The 21,455-nt window shown below is 37.0% G+C and overlaps 1 protein-coding gene across 1 annotated transcript in view; it reads left to right on the forward strand.

The window, feature by feature from the left end:
- The window catches only part of LOC137023965 (thyrotropin-releasing hormone-degrading ectoenzyme-like), a 190,518-nt gene that overhangs the window by 81,277 nt on the left and 87,786 nt on the right, over positions 1 to 21,455 (forward strand). Inside the window, exon 4 of the mRNA XM_067391096.1 lies at positions 10,502 to 10,656. Within this exon, the coding sequence (XP_067247197.1) occupies positions 10,502 to 10,656 (155 nt within the window). The remainder of the gene's footprint in view (positions 1 to 10,501; positions 10,657 to 21,455) is intronic.

The raw sequence follows: 21,455 nt of genomic DNA on the forward strand, positions 1-21,455 counted from the left end.
TTTGCGATCGACTGGTAGACTGCAATCAATCTACGGAGCACCCGTGGTAAAAAGCTTCTATTCCTTAACAAAAGTCAGATGGTGAAGCCAGATGTTTCTAATGATACACACATTTTTAAGATTTAATAAGGATATTTTGGCTATATAGTCCAGTGAATCAAAAAGATCAAAGCTATCATGTAGTGCAGTTAGCATTAGCATGGTTCCTCACTGAACGTGCCTGTACTGCAGCAGCTGGTTCAGGTGAAGTAAATCAGGATAAACAGAGTAAACAGGTTTATGTGTTTCTGTTTCTCATAGTGTATTTTCAGTGTGTTGATGGTAAATAAGGATGTTGCTAATGAACAGTCCTCAACCACTCACACATAGAACACTAGTGCTGCTCATGTTAATGGACAACTACTTCAAACACAGATGCTTGATAGTCATTAAGTGTAGTAATCTAATGAAGAAACTTTATTAAGTCTTTTCAGTGGTTTGGGATTCAGCGTTGCCCTCAGAGCTCTGCTTCCTCTGAGACAAATACAGTGTAATCATGGAATTATTAATGGAGTCTTAATTACATCAGGCGACATGTACAATAACTACAGTATGGAAATGTCTTCGCCCGAAGGGAGAGCTGCGCTCTAGATTCAAGGTGATATTTGTTAACAAGGCTTTGTGTGAACAGATTATGTGAAATATGGCAGTAATTTCTGCACTTCAACTGTTAAGAAACAAAAGCCTCATTTTTATTGATCTGAACAAACTTGGTGTATTGAATTGGAGTGTTTATCTCTTCCTGTACTATTTGTACATAAACGATGCCTCAATTCAAGTCTTGTTGAGGAGATTGTACTATTACTTTTCTAAACTATCAGAGAGAGAAAAAATATGCCCCTGTGATAGGAAATATTTTTGAAGATAGATAGATTGATGGACAGATAGATAGATAGATAGATAGATAGATAGATAGATAGATAGATAGATAGATAGATAGATAGATAGCCATCTCCAGCATCTTTTAATAGCAAATGTGAAACAGTGAAACAGCTAGACAATAGCTTTATATATCAATTTCAGGTCATACACCCGATTATCAGTGACCTAGGTGGCAGTGTCTGTTTTATGTGTGAATTTCATTTATCCAACCGATTCGTTCCAAAACACTCATTCATTCATGAACGAATCAAGTATGAATGAGTCATTGAATCACTCAGTTAACTGATTTGTTAAAAAACGCGATTCATTCAGGAATGCCACTACTAGATTCGTCCAAAGACTTTATATATAGCTATATTATATATGACTTGTCTTAAAGGGACTTTGGTGCGTCCCAATTTGCGTACTTATGTACTATTCTATGACCTTTTTTAAGTACAAATAGTGTGAGTAGTGCGTTTACACAGAAAATTCCAAAAAGAAAAGGTTTACTTTACATACCCGAAAGGTTGCAGTAAATTATGCACTAAACTAATGGAAAAAAATGAAGTGTAGAATGTTGGGCACTTCATGCAGGGAGAGTGGGTACAGACTCCGATGTTTAATGACAAAATAAACTTATAAAATTCATACACTACATGGATGGAGTACATAGTGCATAAGTATAATGTATTTAAGTGCATAGTGTATAGTGTGTCATTTGGGATGCAAATGCTGTGTGTTAAAAGCAGACACAACGTTCTGCTGCTTTGTTTGGAAATATTTTCGTTAATGTAGCAAAAACAGACAACGTACCAGACATTAAAGTGTCTACTCTGCAATGTAAAGGCCTGTACACATTGGGACGAATATCGTGCATGATAATAGCCAACGTTTAACGCCTCATGACTAAACAAAGGGCGCCAATGTCAGTGTGCACACCGACGTGAAAAACACAAGGCGTAAAAGCGTCATTCTTTAAAAAATGCCTCGGGTTCGTTTTTTTTTTTTTTGGTTTGACGCGCCGTGTTAAAAACTGCAGGACCAATGAGAGTGGTGCTTTTGTTCACGTGTGTGGAGATGCTGAAGTTACAGTAAAACACGACTTGGTGGCGCTCAAGCACACAACGGTCTTGCCGAGCACACACTGATACTAAGACAACGAAGAGAAAGTAAGTAGACGAGGAAGACCCCTATAAACTATGGCTGCATCCGAAAACCTAGGTAGCTGTCTTGCTGCCTCGCTGTCTTATAAGAGAATGACTTGTACGGCAGCGTTTGTGCATGAAGGTACCTCACGAAATTGATTTCGGACAGACTTCTGAGGCAGCGTAACAGTTTGATGATCTACAGCAATATAGCGCGAGCTTTGGTGAGAACTAAACAAAGATTTAATTATTACAGTAGTAATTTCTCGATAGAAATTATATCAAAATTGAAATATGTTGGTCAAAATCGTACATTTACAAACAAACTGAGCAGCAAACGCAAACTTCGGATGCCATCTTTATTTTTCTAGCTCAACTGTCACAGAATGGAAAGCACAGGATTGTAGGATATCAAAGGCAGCTAAGGATACATCTATGCTTCCTTCAAAAATCGATCTGAGGAAGGTATCTCTTGAGACAGGAAGTGAAGCTAACATTGGATTCGGACATGCCTTGATGCCTTACTACCTTGAAATGTGTCCTCAGAAGGCAGCATTTTCCAGTTTTCGGACGCAGCCTATCTCTGCGTCTCAAACAGCTCCCTAGCTTCCTAGGTCGTGTATCAGTATACCGTGTATGAATGTGGCTGACTCCCTGATCAGTGCCCTGACTAGTGAACCAGGGAGCTGATTGAGACGCACGCTATGGGTGCTCTGCCAGTTCTTGGCCACACCAATAGATGTGTATTATATATATATGTGTGTGTGCCATTTTATATCTGCATTTTTGTCTTCTTTAATTTTATTAATATTATAAATATGTTTATTTTCACTACCGTTAAGCACAAGCGCCACATACTGTCAGGGAGTGAACTTGCACATTCACTCTGAGTATCGCCAGTGAAAATTGCTTGGGTATGAACACAAAAAACGTCTCGAAAAACGCTAGCAATAAACGCGTGCGATATTCGTCCTGGTGTGTACAGGCCTTAAGTTTCTTGATATTACCTTAATGTTTACTAAACTTGTATAAAAGCAACCACTCTTGCTTGTGTGCTGTTTTTCCGGATATCATTATTCAGTAAACAAACGCTAGTTATTGTGATATTTATTAAAATTATGCATTACATGTGTTACAAAAGGTTAATATAACTTACAAGTCTAAAAAAAAAAAAAAAAGTGCTATATAGCACTAAAAGGGGTTCTTGGCTCGTAATCGTAAAAAATAGGGGAACCACTTTTGGTACTATGTAGCACCATATCTTTCCGAATATAATTATTCGGTAAACAAACGCTAGTTATTGTGATATTTATTAAAATTATGCATTACATGTGTTACAAAAGGTTAATATAACTTACAAGTCTAAAAAAAAAAAAAAGTGCTATATAGCACTAAAAGGGGTTCTTGGCTCGTAATCGTAAAAAATAGGGGAACCACTTTTGGTACTATGTAGCACCATATCTTTAAAGGTGCTATGTAGAAGCCATAAGAGGTGCCATCTCGCATTTTATTTCTTCAACAAAAATGATGCTAAACAGCACCAACAGTGGTTCTTTGGCTTGTAAAGAACCTTTAAAGGGGCTTAACAGGTTCTTTACATGGCAGTGGTGCTATATAGCACCTTAACCACTCTAAAGAACCACTGAAGAACCGCTGAAGAACCATACAGGGGCTTAACTGTAACAGTAGTGGTGCTATATAGCACCTCAGTCATCCCAAAGAACCGGCGAAGAACCACTGAAGCACCATTGGTGCTATACAGCACTAAAGTGGTTCCCCTATGATTATGAGCCAAATAACCAATTTTAGTACTATATAGCACCATTTTTTTTTCAGTGTACCTCAAGTTATAGTAAACATGTGTGTCCATATTTGCCTCAAAATCTCTTTGTTTCCTTTACAAAAAGTATTCTTAAGCCTACTTTGATAAGGATTATTATATTTACTTGGTTCTGGGCATTGAGGTATCTAGACGGGGGTATTGACCAGGCTTTCTTGAAAGTTCTAACGGAAGGTGGATGAGTTGAAGTACATCTCTGATTAACATGGTAGTTTTGTCTCTCTCTTCAAGACCATCACTCGTGTAATTGCCGTATGCGTCTGTATAAAAGCCCAATTAAAAGAGCATCAAGTCTCTCGCCCATAAAGAACATTAAAAATGCCCGATTAAACCTGCACTGTGTGCTTTTAATTTACTTTTGAAGTCATTTAATAGAGCAGCTCTTTCTGTCTCTCACCTTTGCGCTGCTGTTTTCATTGTTCTTTGCCTCTTGAATGAGCTCGCGCTCCATTATCTCTATTTAAAAGTGAAATATTAATCGTGTGTGAACGTACAGTCCAAATGGGGACTCGTCATTATCAGTAAAGCGTTTGAAAGCTGTTCACTTTTAACGCGGCTTTTTTCCCGCCGCAGCCCTGCAGCTCTATCTGTCGTCGTGACGATTGCAGCTTCCCTCCAAAACTCCGCAGCTGCTTTCATTCAGCCGAATTCATAAAACATGCAAATAAGGCAAACACGCACACCAGCCCGGCGGATAATCATGTTACAGCTTTCAACAGTTCCTCTTCCTCTGTGGCTGATTATAAGACGTGGATTTAACAGCGCCAGAGGTTTAACCGCTTCTCTTCTCGTTCTTGAGATGGGCTGATGGAGGTGGAGGAGGCGTATAAAACAGCTGATTAACTGCTGTCTGCTGTCTCACTGATACACTGACTTGAGTCAAGCTGTTTTAAATATGTTTGGGGATGATTATAGAGCTGTATATCTGTGTCTACGTTTGGGTTTAAAATTCAATGATATTGATTCTAGCAATTAGATGATAAAACCCTATGATTAAAGGCTAATCCACATCACTTGATAGACTATTTTGGATTAGAAATGCTGCCAGTTAAATAAGGTTGACCAGGTAGGCTACAGTTGGTACACTTTTTGCTTTTTTCATTACCACACCAAAACTAGGGACTGAAAAGAAGTGATTTTTCATATGACATTTCCTTTACTTGTCTACTAAAATATTAATAATTATTAGCATCAATAAGTAGGTCATATTTGCCAAAATTAGCTCTTAAACACAAGAAGCATTCGGAATGCTGTAAAGCTGCCTAACCATTCACTGCAAATGTATAATAGGCTACGAATGACAATTCAACAGTTTTTATTTTCATTTAGTATTTTATTTGATAATTTGTTTAGTTAAAGGTGCCGTAGAATGGAAAATTGAATTTATCTTGGCATAGTTGAATAACAAGAGTTCAGTACTTGGAAATGACATACAGTGAGTCTCAAACACCGTTGCTTCCTCCTTCTTATGTAAATCTCATTTGTTTAAAAGACCTCCGAAGAACAGGCGAATCTCAACATAACACCGACTGTTACGTAACAGTCGGGATCATTAATATGTACGCCCCCAATATTTGCATATGCCAGCTCATGTTCAAGGCATTACACAAGGGCAGCCAGTATTAACGTCTGGATCTGCACAGCTGAATCATCAGACTAGGTAAGCAATCTAGGACAATAGCGAAAAATGGCAGATTGGGGCAGAGAGCGCGAGATTTAAAGGGGCCGCGCGCTGAATCGGTGCATAGTTAATGATGCCCCAAAATAGGCAGTTAAAAAAATGTATTAAAAAAAAAAAAATCTATAGGGTATTTTAAAAGGTTAGTTCACCCAAAAATGAAAATTCTGTCAGTAATTACTCACCCTCATGTTGATACAACCATGTAAGTCTTTCTTTCATCTTCGGATCACAAATTATATTTTTGTGATTAAATATGAGCGGTGGAATACTCCTCCATTGGCTTTAAGGGGGCCCAAACTTGTCCGTCCAGAAAGTCAGTGAAGAAAATGTTTAACCGTACGTTTCTCAAGCGACGATAATACTTTTCGTGCGAAAAAAACAAACAAAAGAACGACTTTATTCAACTATTCATTTTCTCTCTTGTAGGCCTCTGACGTAGCTCCATGACGCATGCGCGAGAACTAAACTGACGACGGTCTTCTTCTACTACTACTTGTTACTGGCTGCTCACTCCTTAGGAGTATTACCGCCACCTAGTGTTCAAGATGAAGTGCTGGCATAGCCGCGCTAAACTTTGTTTACAAGCAGGTGAACGCGCACGCGCGCGACATTGATCGTGCTTTTGGTCTCGCTCTAAGTAATTGTTTACAATGGTTAGAAAGTGTGCATTTCCTGGATGTCCGAATCGTGAAAAACTAAGGAGTAAACGTAAAGGTGCCTTAACATTGCCACAAAATGAACGGCTTACCTTTCACCGTTTCCCATCAAATGATCGTGAGGGACTGAATCTATGGCTGCTGGCTGTTCAACGGGATGTTAATTTACCGATTAATTTCGTCAAGCACATGAAGTTGTGCAGTGAACATTTCTCCCCAGACGACTTCAAATCAGTTCAACAAAAAAGATTACTGAAATCAACAGCTGTGCCCAACTTGTTTATACAGACCAACAAGGTAAGTGGAAGCAGTATGTGGTAATTGTTAAAGTCATGATACACTCATTTAGTTTTGTCTTTATTTGTATCTGGCTATATATTAAATAAAAAAAAAAAAACAATACATGATACAGTGAATTATCTTTCGGAAGCTTGAGACTGTGGTTGTGTTGCAGCGGCAGCCTCTTCCATCTCTTGCATTTCAATGTCTGTGTATTCAGGTTCGAATAAGTAAGGTTGGTTAAAAAAATTAAAGTCTTCATCTACGTCAAAATCTGATATTTACAAATAATGGTTTTTACATACAGCGCGCGCGTTAACCTGCTTGTAAACAAAGTTTAGCGCGGCTATGCCAGCACTTCATCTTGAACACTAGGTGGCGGTAATACTCCTAAGGAGTGAGCAGCCAGTAACAAGTAGTAGTAGAAGAAGACCGTCGTCAGTTTAGTTCTCGCGCATGCGTCATGGAGCTACGTCAGAGGCCTACAAGAGAGAAAATGAATAGTTGAATAAAGTCGTTCTTTTGTTTGTTTTTTTCGCACGAAAAGTATTATTGTCGCTTGAGAAACGTACGGTTGAGCCACTGTAGTGGCATGGACTATTTAAACATTTTCTTCACTGACTTACTGGACGGACAAGTTTGGGCCCCCTTAAAGCCAATGGAGGAGTATTCCACCGCTCATATTTAATCACAAAAATATTAATTTGTGATCCGAAGATGAAAGAAAGACTTACATGGTTGTATCAACATGAGGGTGAGTAATTACTGACAGAATTTTCATTTTTGGGTGAACTAACCCTTTAAGCTGAAACTTCACTGACAGTGAAGTTTCCTACGCCCAATGAGGCCTTGCGTCAAACATGGGAGCGTCTTCCGGTTCGAACAAGCTGGACGTGACACTCATTCATTCAACAGTTGACAGTCATTCAAGATTTAATGATCCAAACTTGCGAACGTTTGTTTTTTTACTTAAAGATGTAAGATTCCGGCATCAATATTTGAACAATGTTTTACAATAAAAAAATGTTACAGTAATAGTAATGTATTAATTTATGTCAGGAGTGCACATCAATCATGCTAAATCTAACTGATCCTGGGACCCAGGAATAGACTTCTGTCCTCTGTAGTGGACATTATATTTTAGTGGTTTTCTCTGACATCATACATGTCACAATTTTAAGTCTGGATGTCCTGTAAAGAGCACATTCAGGGCTTTGCAGAGATACCAGATTTTTAGAGGTTTCCCCATTACAACAACAACTTCTTGGTCTTTAAATATGACTAAAAAAATGAAAATTAGCACTCTTATGGAAATATGATAATATTTTGTGATTATTTAAATCGGATTAATTTTCAAATTGTTTATTATAAATCAACATCTCAGGAAAATGTTATGGGGTTTCAAATCAAAATATTACTTTCTGTTATGAAACAGAACATTGATTTCATACATGTCCACTGTAGAGGACACCGGGACTTAAATCATGTTTATCAGGCATTTCAGGAGACACAACAAGTGAATATAGGGAAAGAAATTATATATCAATATTCCTATTAATTATTAGATATTATGAAAATGTTGCCAATTATTGCTCCCATTATTACACTTCTTTTTTCATTGCATATTGCTCCAAAGAACACATTAATATGCAAATTAGATACAGTGTATAGATACATTGTATTGAATGGGAAAACCCATGTATGGCCATTTTACCCTCATACTGCATAAAGTAAAATGGTATATCAATTAATTCCATTATATGTTTCATAACATAGTTGAGAATCATCTTTATACAAAGTTTGGTTAAAAACAATCCTGAAGCCTAAAAATTGATTGGTGATTAAAAAAAAAAATCCCATTGTTTTTGCCTATACATGTCATTTCATGTCATTTTATTTTTTAAACAACTTAGTCCTGGTGTCCACTACAGAGGACATAGCATAACATATGAATAAAATATAATTTTTTAAAAATGTTATTTTTTCATTTGTTTCTTATGCTCTAAACAATATAATGACGTGAAAAAATACTAAATAATAATAATAATAAAAAAAAAACATTTGGGGGTCTCAGGAGGTTAACATAAAAAGAAAACACAGACCTATTCAGTTGCGCATGCTTCCATTTATTTGCGATCACAAGAACGCAAAAAACAACTCCACTAAGGCTTTTAAATCCAAAGGCTTACACATTTAGAAATATATTGATAACATACGCTATGTTTACGTCACTTTTCTGAGCATTTCTATTTATTTTCCTCTAAATTATGCAATGATTGCTATCCGAGGATGTTTGCGCAATCTCTCCGTCTATCCAGAGCCGGCTCTGCGTCTATCTATCCTGATCCTTTCAGCCAGAGCAACAGAGGGAGCTCATGAGAAGACAGCAGGAGTTATGAGTTATACGAGTTAACAGGAGTGTGTGAATCTGTGAAAGATATGCATTTGTCAGGAATCAACAGGCACTGGGAACAGATAAAACATTAAACCAAATAAATACACGATTATAATCATATAAGAATTGTCTTCATTCCTCAAGCAGTCTGATATTTTCCATAAACGTGTGTATTTACTATCGCAATGGTTAACATAAGTAGCCTTTAGCATCGCATACAGTGGAAACGCGACTGGCTCAGGCACGCACGATACGTTAGGAGTAAAATATCACATCATCTGGCCTTGGTGCATCAGTGACAGGTGAAGTACAGACAGCAGGTTGTTCATGTATTCCAGGGTCAGGATGCTCTAGTCATGCAGCAGCACTTTTCTGGAAGGTCAGTAAAGTAAAGAGCAATTAAGGGCACGAAAACTGTTTGTATTGTGATATTATTAACTAGTAATGTAGTAAACTGAGATGTTGTCCCTGAGCACTGTAACGACATCTCTCATAAAGATTTGCAACTTTACAACGTAAATAATGATCCAAAAAAACACTTAGCCTCTTCGCTAATTAGCACACTAAATACCATTAGTATGCTGCTTCCGCCGCCTCACCGGAAGTTGTACCCACGTTCTCTTTTACAGTAGCGCCCCGCGGAAACAGGTGGATATCTTGTGAAAGAATGTTATAGGGCACGTTTAAAAGTAGTTAATTTGTTAAACATTGTACAGTAATGGCAAACAGAGATTTATTTAATTTCAGTTCATAATTTTATTATGAACAGTTGAAATGTTGAGTAACAGTAAAAAACATTAAACAATTGCAAACAGCAATAATAAAACAGATGAAATCTATTAATTTGTGATCTTACATTGTGCAACTAAACTACATGTGCCGCAATAGAGGTCTATGGTGTGGGTACATTTGACACATTACACTGTGTCTCAACTGTACCCCGCTGACCACCTTGAATATTTCTCTAGATTTTATGATGACCTTGCATGACACAAAGTCAGTTTTTAGAGCACAGATTAAGGTTTACGAAAATGTAAGGTAAGGATGAGAAGCTATTCAATGTGGAAGGGACGTGGTGAAGTGAAAAAAATACCTTAGAAAAAAAACTTTCGCCAATATCTTTGGACTGGAGAAGCGCATGTACTTCAAATTTCCCATGATCAAAGAGGGCGCTAATACACATGTGTGAAGCAAATTTCACGGATCAGACTTGTTGTGTACGCATGTTATTTAAGGTGTTTTTTAACTGTACGTGGTCTACCTACAGAAGAATTACTGAATGCAGCTTTAAACACATTAGTTTATTAATGGATGATGAAAATTCAACTTTACATCACAGGAATTGATTACATTTTAAAAATAGGCCTATATTGACATAGAAAACAGTAATAATATTTTACAGTATTACTGTTCTTACTGTATTTTTGATCAAATAAATGTAGCCTTGGTGAGCAGAAGAGACTTATTTTAAAAACATTACAAAATTTGAATTATTCCAAACTTTTGACCAGTAGTGTATATGCTTATAAGGACATTCTATGTAAATTGTTTCACAATCCTGTTTTCCTGTCGTTGAGCTTGAATCCTCCTCACTGTGTGCAGATCTCCTGGCAGTGCCGAAGCATCCGTATGCAGCTATGGAGAACTGGGGCCTGAGTGTGTTTGTGGAGCAGAAGATCTTGTTGGATCCTGACGTCTCCTCCTTCTCCTATCAGATGGAGCTCACCATGGTGGTGGTGCACGAGATCTGCCATCAGGTATAACACATTTATGGGAGTAACGGGAACATATCTGCTGTGTGGTTTCACTGCGGTCACGGTGCTGGTTTAAAGAAGTCAATACTTAATATATATGGGTGATCCTACAGAATTGGTGCAAACTTCTGTCCCACAACCAAAAAACAACACATTTTAAAAGTATTCAAATTTTAGACGTTTACTATTGAATCCCACAATAATATTTAAAATATCAGTAAGCTTAATATATACTGTATATAAAATCATCATTTATTGGGTACTTTAAATTGGGAGGTGACTGTCCCGAATCCTAACCCCTAAATTTCTACTTTTGGAAATCATATTAAAATAATATTTGCAATTTTTTTCCATTGTTTTTTTTTTTTAAATATATTTTTAGATTTTTGTTAAAACGTGAAGTTTGTATATTTAATTTTAAATCATAAAACTATAAAAAAAATGTGTCCCACATTTTCATGTCACTACTGAAACAGTGTACGTTTTAGTCCATTGGCTGAGACTGAGTTTAACCACACCCCTACATTTTTTATCAGGAAATATTCCAGTGTCCCTCCCTCTTTCATAGTAGGTAACATCATTTTGAGTTAATTGTGTTAAAAAAACTGAAAATCTGTGTGTAGCTTTAAAGGGTTAGTTCACCCAAAAACAAACCAAAATTAAAATAATGTAATTTATTACTCACCCTCATGTCGTTCTACACCCTTAAGACCTTCATTCATCTTCGGAACACAAATTAAAATATTTTTGATGAAATCCGAAAGCTTAGCGAGGCCTGCATAGACAGCAATGGTACTCCCTCTCTCAAGATCCATAAAAGTAACAACATATTTAAATTAGTTCATGTGAGTACATTGATTTTACCTAAATATTATAAAGCGATGAGAATATTTTTTTGTGTGCCAAATGTAAAATTCTCTGAATTTACAAATTCTTGGAAACATTTAGGGTAATGTAATTACACAATAGAACGAAATATATAACACTGTGCAAGTGGTTTTTGGTTTTTAATATAAAATCTTACATAATGTGCCTTTAATGAACGTCACAACCAAACACCTTTTTTCTGCAATTAAGCAGACTTTGGCTGTTATTTAATTTGTTTTATGTGTGTACAAATGTTCAGAACTGTGCTAGCTAGTAGCTAACCATGTGCTGATTATCATCTTTGAGCTAGGCTCAAAAGTATCTAAAATTGTCACTACCGAAACAGTCACGACCAAAATATGTGGTGAAGATTTGGTTATGACAACATTGTTCTATGAGTGTTATTCAAATTTAGGTTTTTTTTTTTTTTCCCTTCTCTCTGTGTACAACTGTTCAGAACTGTGCTAGCTAACCATGTGCTGATTAGCATCTTTGAGCTAGTATCAAAAGTATCTAAAATTGTCATTATCATGAATGAAACGTCATCGTTGTTTTGGTAATGACAAAAGGGAACAGATAATCTACAGTTATGCAAATCATTTGTATTTTAATATGTTTTACTAGTGTTTTAGTATGTGAGTTAACATTGTGACTGATGTGGTGGCTACCAAAACACTACTGCCACTACTGAAAATGTGCAGTCATGACCGAAACATGAGATATTTTGTCAAAAATATAATATATTGAATCATCAACTAAGATGTTATTATAGAGTTCAGTTTAAACTAATGAGTCCTTAACTTTGAAATCAGTATGATAAACTTTATGTCTTTAACAAAGAAAGATTGGATTCAAAATACAAGAAATCTCATAAATTGCACTTGAAATATTGTTAAAATTGTAATTGTTATTGATTTACCTTTGAAAACTATATATACTGAAGATAAGCAGTAACAGTATTAAATGTGTTAATAATAAATGGACTAATTTAGTCCTATTATATCAGCAGATCATTCAGGGTCACTTTTCTGACATCTTGTGTTGTTCATTTCATTACTGTCAAAGAGCTGCACCTCCATTTGAGAGGCACAACTTCAATCAGGCCTGAAAATTACCCATTCTGTTTGAGGCATCTCATCCACGCCTGTTCCAGCTGTGATTCAGATCATGATTCAGAAGATCTCTCTTTTAAAATATGATACGTTTCCTGTTTAACCATCACACACATTAAAAGCTCTTCTTGACTCAGCATGTCCCATCATTGCTGTTTAATGTCCTCTGAGAAACATAAAGCATCTTTCAGTCTTAGAAAAAAAGAGGTTCAGTGGGGTTCTATATAGAACCCTAGGGTTCTTGACTCAGTTTTAAAGAGAACACCGGATGCCAATTTTCCACATGTTAGTATGATTCTTTAGGGCAGGGTCTTCAAGAAAACATACTTTGATTAAAATTTCTTAATGGTTGTGTAAAAAACACCCACCTTGTCAAAAACATCTCTGTTCACAGCAAGCCATTTCGCTGCATGTCCCTTTAAATGATAATAAGCTATTGTTCACCCCACCCCTATCTTCCGGGGGACTGTAAACTATGGAAGCCCATTTCCACCTCTAAATAAAAAAATAATTGCGACTTTTTATCTCAGAATTCTGACTTTTTATCTTGCAATTGCGAGTTTATATCTCACAATTGCGAGGTATAAAGTCACAATTCTGAGATATAAACTCGCAACTGGGGATATAAAGTCACAATTCTGAGATATAAACTCGCAATTGCGAGAAAAAAAGTCAGAATTGTGAGAAAAGTCAGAATTCTGACTTTATATCACACAATTGCGAGTTTATATCTCGCAATTCTGACTTTATATCACGCAGTTGCGAGTTTATATCTCACAATTCTGACTTTATATCACACAATTGTGAGATATAAATTCGCAATTGTGAGATAAAAAGTCAGAATTCTGAGATAAAAAGTTGCAATTACTCTTTTTATTTTTTATTTAGTGGCGGAAACGCCCTTCCATAGTAAACACTATTTGGCAGGTATTGATCTCAGATCCCGTGAGAATTTGTTGCCGTTTGTTAGAAAATTATACCACAGATATATATCATATATATCATTTATCATATGCTCAGACATTCCCAACCCAACAAAAGCCGATTAAACATGTTCAGTCGGGTAAAAAAACAAACTCCGACGAACGGCAACAGATGCCGACAGGGGTATCACACTAGCTACATCTAATTTCGGTGGCTGCGTGCTGATCCAACAAACTCCAACAGACGTGTTTGTTGGCGTTTATCTGTGCAGTGTGAACTGACCTTTAACTTTAGCCGCATTCATCGTGGATCTTGCCAACTAGCGCATTATTAGTAACGGCAATTTGCAAAGATTCATTAAAAAAAATATATATATAGCGTTACTGAAGTCTTCTGGAGGTACTGATCCATCCTTCAGGAACTTTTTAATAAAACATCAACTTTTTAGCCCAGGCATAAACGCATATAGGTAGATCCGGTGTTCTGCCGAATTTCGACTACCTGCCAAATTATTACCCCCCTTGTTGAAGTCGCTATCTGATTGCCTAATCCTAACTCCACCCCTAATTCTAAACCCTCCCCCACACCGATATCCTAAACTTACCATTACTAGGGGGGGTAATAATGCTGCGTTCCAGGCAGGTTTTTGAGCCCGTAAGTCACAACTTTAAATCCCAACTCACGACTTTGTAGCGTTCCAGGAAAGTCACGCCAAACTGCATAAAAGTGTAAACAAACCAACATGGCGGACCGTACGGGGCTTATGCTCATTAGCAATTATTTCTATCGCCAAAGGCGCTTACTCCTTGCATATTTGAGGGAAACAGAAGAGGAAAACGGCGCATAAGGAAAAAGAAGCTGTTATACCCTTTATTTTACGTTATTTTACCATGCACTTGCATAAACATTGCATCTGTAGGGGTTTGCAGGCTATGTGATGTCAGAACCCGTAACTGGGAGTACATCTATCTAGTACGAGTTCATGGGTGGGAAGTCACGGGTTTGACTGCCGTTCCAGTGCACTCTCACGGGTAGAAGGTTGGAAAAACACGGGTTACGGGTTGCCTGGAACACTGCATAATATGGCGGGGGTAGGAATTCGGCACAACACCGGGGCGCATTCCCTTCAAAAACAAAATTAATCCACTGCGTCTTCAGCGGCTCAGATGTTGGAAGTAAATGATGACTGATATTTTCATTCCTATATCCAATAACAAAATGCCTCAGTTGTTTTGGAGACATTCTTGTCTACACCTGTGCGTTGTCAAAACATGGCAGTCTGTTTACAGCTCACTCAGGGTGGGTCTATGCTAAAATGGCAGTGTTGGTCAACAGTCGTGGGAGGGGCCTGTGCAAATTTACGTCACTTTGCCAAGAATCTGTGAACAGCTTGATCTGACAAATTGCTTATGATTTGTGGGGATTATAAAAAAAGCACTGGGTGGATTTTTATCATTATAGGGTGGTTGTGTAGACACACTGCCAACACACATTTATGTCCAAACACCATGTAAAAATGAATTTTGCATCTGATGTCCCCTTTAAAGAACGCTTAATGCCAAAATGGAGAAATGTCTTAAATGATTGCAGAAAATTTTCATGTTTAACACATTTAATTTTGCAACTTTGGATGCGTTTTGGCTGTTCATTTGCACAACAATGGCGTTTTGGTGGCCTGAAAATGCAAACTTTTGAAAAAGGGTTTCAAAGTGCAAGATTTTACAAAAAGGATACCATTGTCATCTCCGTGTATGCTGCAAAAATGCTAATCTGTGAAAACGGTGACGGCATGCACATGCGTATTACGTGTTTAGTCTATCCACCTTATTTGTCAATTAAGGTATTTCTGTGAATATGTGAGACATCTAATTTATTAGCTATTTTAGGGAAATAATGAGAAGAATATAAAAGTGCAGTGAACTATAAAAATAAGGTGGATATGCATACACGTTTGGCGCGAGTGCTCTGTATAAGAATGCATATGTGCAGGCGCATAATCTTTCTTTACAAAGTGACACCGCCAACTGTCTGGCATGCGTAATACACCGTTTTTAGTCATTTTCACGGATCCGTGTGAACGGGTATAGTTTTGATGACGTTGACATCTGTACAAAGAAAAAACTTTTCCGTTTTTAGTAAATTATTGTTCTGTAAACTTACCCTGAGTGAAGATTCATAATTATATCATTATGAATTATCTAATTGCAGAAGACAGAGAAAGAAAGGCAGAAAGAGTAAAGCTCCAGAAGTCAGAGAGTAACAGAGAGTGTGAAGATGGTCCGTTGTTGAGAAAAGTGCAGCAGATGTAATTGGACATCTGGAGAATTTGATATAAAAAGAGCTTCACACATCACCTCCATTGGGATTATGAAAGTAAAGATTCCTTTCCTTCATCCCTCTTTCTTTCTTTCTGTGTTTTGCATTTTCTCTTGAGTGTTTCCCTCATACACAAGTCTTTCTTGTGTTAAATAACCTATTTTTCGTGTCTTTGCATCATTGCAGACTATTAGATGCAGATCAAACAAGCAGTCTGGGTCAAAAAGTGTTTTTTTTTTTTTCTTTTGGCATTGAAAAAATGTTCAGTAAAGGACTTTAAGCCCACAAATGCATCATCGGCCTGATTTGTAAAGGAAACGTTGGAATAATTCATTGCATATGCTCATTTTTCACCAGCTTTTGTTTGCAGCTCTTGTATTCTGAGAACCTTGGATTTTAGTGCCTTTTGTTATGGAGGATTATTGATGAGCGTGTTGGAGATGTTCTGCACTCTCCAGTATTGTTCTGGATTCATAGTCTTCCTCATTTGCTGCTGAATCACAGCTTTGCATTATGTTCTAGCTCAAAGCTCAATGTGTGGAATGAAACAGCATGTCTGCAGTTCTTTCCTCTTTTCTTTTCATTTGTTTTTTGTTTTATTTTTAGGGAGAAGAAAACAATCCCCTCATCTCTCATTTCTGCACAGATAATACAGCTCTGTCTGAACTCAGTCTGAACCTTATACAGTAAAACACTCTCACAGGGAGCATGAAATCATGATATTATTTCAGAAACAGCAATAATGCGCATATTTGATAGTTTTAGAGCTGAAATTCATGAGAATAACCTAGATCAGGCTGTTCTTCACATATGTTTTATGATTCAAATAATTGAAAAGAAGCAGCAGTGGAGGCTGGAACTGTAATATTGACCAGTGATGATGTTTACAGGCACAAAACTGAAATACGTCCAATACTATCCTGCAGTACATTAACATCCCCACTGAATTCATCACACTGTAAAGCTGAAACCTAGTGTAGGACTTCAACTTAACAACATATACATTTGTACTGCACCCTACTGATTGTAAAAGCTGTGAAACAACAGAAAAGATTCTCTATATCTTTGAATTCAAACTCTATGTGCCCAGTCATACACCCGGTGCAATTCGGTGCCATGCATTTGCGCCAGTATGTCCACCCATGGGAGTGCAGGTCTGAAAACGAGGTGTGTTTAGGCGCATTGTTGGAGCATTACTATTTTGAGGCAACTGAAATAGACTGCACCATTTATAACTGAAACCTGGTCTAAAGTCAATGGCGCAATATTTGTTTTGTTATTTAAATAAGTTAGTAATATGCACCTATACGCGATATGCTTGCAAATTCCACCATTTAAATAGCAAATCCGCCATGGCGCGAGCGCAACTGGCTTTTAAAGGGAATGGGACATGAGACTGTTACACCCAAAACACACCCATTACTCATTAGGGACAACCCTTTTAAACCATTTTCCTGACGCGCCAACCATTTTTACTGTCCTTAAACTAGCAAAAGTGGATTTGGACATGCCCTAAGCGCACTTGTGCCATGTGCTTTAGACCATGCCCTTAGATCGTTAAAGAATTAGTCCAATTTTAAATACAATTTTCCTGATAATTTACTCACCCCCATGTCATCCAAGATGTTCATGTCTTTCATTCGTTAGTCGAAAAGAAATTAAGGTTTTTGATGAAAACATTCCAGGATTATTCTCCTTATAGTGGACTTCAATGGCGTCCAAATGGTTGAAGGTCAAAATTACAGTTTCATTGCAGCTTCAAAGGGCTTTAAACGATACCAGACGAGGAATAAGAGTCTTATCTAGCAAAACGATAAGTCATTTTTCGAAAAAAAATACAACTGTATATTCTTTATAAACACAAATTATCGCCTTGCACGTGCTTCCACTTTCTGTATTCTCCACAACGCTACGCTTTCCCTATTCTACTTACGGAACGAACGCAGCGCCAGTTTCGTTTTTTTCCCTAAGTAGAATAGGGAAGGCAGAGGACATACAGCGTAAGTGTTTTGGAGAATACAGAAATATAATTTAAAGCCCTTTGAAGCTGCACTGAAACTGTAATTTTGACCTTCAACAGTTTGGAGGCCATTGAAGTCCACTATAAGGAGAATAATCCTGGAATGTTTTCATCAAAAACCTTCATTTTTTTTCGACTGATGAAAAAAAAGACATCTTGGATGACATAGGGGTGAGTAAATCATCAGAAAAATTTTATTTAAAAGTGGACTAATCCTTTAAAATAACGCCCTATATGTTTGAAAGTGGACTATTTTATGATTGACACTGTATTCAAAAGATGGATGCAGTATACATACTGTGCATATGTGCATTCTACTAACTATAAGTAACTTTGCAACAACATGCTAACTAATTCTCATTAGAGTAGCCTATTAGTAGACTGACTGTTAGGTTAGGGTTACTGTATGTGTTAGGGTTCGGGTTTGTAGAAAAAGTTGACATGTTGCAAAGTTATTTATAGTCAGTAGAATGTCTAAATTGCACCATCGTAATCAAGTTTATATGTGTTGTGTACTGAATTGTACACTATTTCATAAAACTAGTATGCAGTATACACTATAAACTGATGTAGAATGCAGTAGGCTACAACAGAGCAAGTACAAAGTCTTATTAACGATGGAGTAACAACATTGGTTAGTCAAACAGATAGTTCAGATCCAATTTATAGTGAATAAACCAATAAAAAATTTGTAGTTAAGGTTCTCGTTTTAAGTGTTTAGTTGTGTCCCAAATGACACACTATACACTATGTACTCAACTGTGTAGTGTATGAATTTTATGAGGTTATTTTGTCATTCAGCATCAGAGTGTAACAGCCACTCCCCTCCTCCAATCTTCCAGACTTAATTTTTTCGGTTGATTAAGTGCATCATCCAAGTATTTAAACTGTACTTTAACTTTTTGGAATTTTCAGTGTGAACACACTTCCCACACTACACACAAAAGTGCGCACATTGGGACACGGCACTTCATATTATACATTTTATGTGTTCTGACAAATCTTGTACTCCATGTACTACAGTCCATGCTAACCAAATAGACCTCATGAGAAAGTAATTTTATCAGGTCGCAATTTCTCATAAATTTGTACGGTGTGATTTATATGGAAATGTACAAATTTTAGAAGAAAATAAATGTAAGCATGAAGGTCTATACCTAAACCTAACCATCACTAGGGCGTTAGCAGATGTACAAGAAGGCATGAAAAAGATTGTGCAAGTTCATACAAACTAACCACCATTTTGTCAAAACATGGTTACGAATTGGCATGAAAGTGTGTTGATGCTACATTTAAGTGTGTAGTCAATTCAAATTATTTTTAAGTGTGTGCATATGTGAGTAAGTGTGCTTACTTATGAATAAGAGAAAGAAGGATAGACAGAGAGAGTAAAAGACTAGATTAGCGTCACACATTTCTGAATTCACCGCAGGCTGTTTCACCCTTTTGTGTCGCATTTCTCTGGAGCTTCTGCTCATCTTTATGTTTTTAATTAAGACTTCCATTTTCTATTCAAAATTTTTTCTGTTTCAGTCTCATGCCCATCATATTTCATATAGAGTTAAATAGCACATTGCTAATTATTTTCCACTGTAAATTACCTCAGATCATAAGAGTGGGCGGAGCTTATGCTCATCTGATATATTGATTGGCTCCTTCATTTGAAAGCATTACATCAGTCCTCATCCAGCACATATTTTGTCATACATTAAAAAGTCTGTCTGCGTACTAATAACTCGAGCTGGTGGCAAAGTGCCGGCATCTTATAAATCACATTTGTATCTGTTGCTCATGCTGACTGCCTGCAGAGAATTGATTAGTGGACGACAGGCACTGTTTGCAATTGTATAGCTTTGTCCTGTGGACTCTGCTGGACTCATTTTAATGTCATATAGTGTAGCAGCAGATTGTTAGTAGATTTGCCGCCGCCAGCAATGGGGTTTATATGTCACAAAAGCTCAATCACTGTTCATTTCTCATCTCATTTCAGCTTCTCAGAATTAAATGATGCTGCCGCGGTCATTCATATGCAGTTATTCAGCCATAACATAAACCTAATAGAGGCCGATGCCGCTGATGTTGAGTTTCTTATTTTCCCACAGATTGGAGAGGTCACATACTGCCCTCTGGATATGAATTTGTTTGGAGAGTGAGGCTTCGGTTCTCATTCGTCACATACATCTTATCACAGTTGCTTCAAACATACAGACATTAAATATGAGTTACACATGAGGATAAATCTGTCAGTGAAACTGAGTCTTGTCTAAATGACTCATGTCTGTTGGCTGGTGTTTTACTCTCTGCTCATTTATAAAAGACAGCATCCATAAACACATGTGAAATTGGGGATTTCACACTCTCACTCTGAATTCGGACAAATAAATGAATTTTGTCACTGTAAACAGAGGTTTTCAAATTCTCTTATTGTGATTTAGAGCTAGTTTTATTTCAGATTTAACAGGATAAACAGTCATGTTTGTTTTATTAGTGCAGACAGGTACTGTAGTGTGATAACGGCTCTGTTCCAAAACCTAGTGAACTGACTTGCTGTCTACTGTCTACACAGGCAGCTGCTTTAAAGGATTAGTCCACTTTCAAATAAAATTTTGCTGATAATTTACTCACCCCCATGTTATCCAAGATGTTCATGTCTTTCTTTCTTCAGTTGAAAAGAAATGAAGGTTTTTGATGAAAACATTCCAGGATTTTTCTCCTTATAATGGACTTCAGTGGCCTCCAAATGGTTGAAGGTCAAAATTACAGTTTCAGTGCAGCTTCAAAGGGCTTTAAACGATACCAGACTAGGAATAAGAGTCTTATCTAGCGAAACGATCAGTCATTTTCTAAAAAAGATACAACTGTATATGCTTTATAAACACAAATGATCGCCCTTCTGCCTTTCCTATTCTACTTATGGAAAAAATTTAACTGGCGCTGCGTTCGTTCCGTAAGAAGAATAGGGAAGGTGTAGGACATACAGCGTAAACTTTTGAAGAATACGGAAATGCGGTTTTGGCGGAAGCACGTGCAAGGCGATCAATTGTTTTTATAAAGCATATACATTTAAATTTTTTTCAAAAATGACCGATTGTTTTACTAGATAAGATCCTTATTCCTCGTCTGGCCCTTTGAAGCTGCACTGAAACTGTAATTTTGACCTTCAACCGTCTGGAGGCCATTGAAGTCTTATATAAGGAGATATAAGGAGGATAATTATAAGGAGAATAATCCTGGAATGTTTTCATCAAAAACCTTCATTTCTTTTCAGCTGAAGAAAGAAAGACATGAACATCTTGGATGACATGAGGGTGAATAAATTATCAGGAAAATTTTATTTGAAAGTGAACTAATCCTCACACATCCTCACTGAAACTGACATTCATAAGTGACTGATTTGAAAGGCTGTACAGGCATTAACTCAGTTAAGGTAAAGAGCATGAGAAAGTTGATGTTCATGAAATATTCCAATAGACTGTGACGTTAACATGGTGTTAAGCTGATAACAAAATGCTGTACAAAAAATATCTTCACTCAAATAGTGGGTGAAATATATATTTTTAAGA

The sequence above is a fragment of the Chanodichthys erythropterus genome, chromosome 8 (assembly GCF_024489055.1).
Source record: "Chanodichthys erythropterus isolate Z2021 chromosome 8, ASM2448905v1, whole genome shotgun sequence".
In the NCBI taxonomy this organism is placed as follows: Eukaryota; Metazoa; Chordata; class Actinopteri; order Cypriniformes; family Xenocyprididae; genus Chanodichthys; species Chanodichthys erythropterus.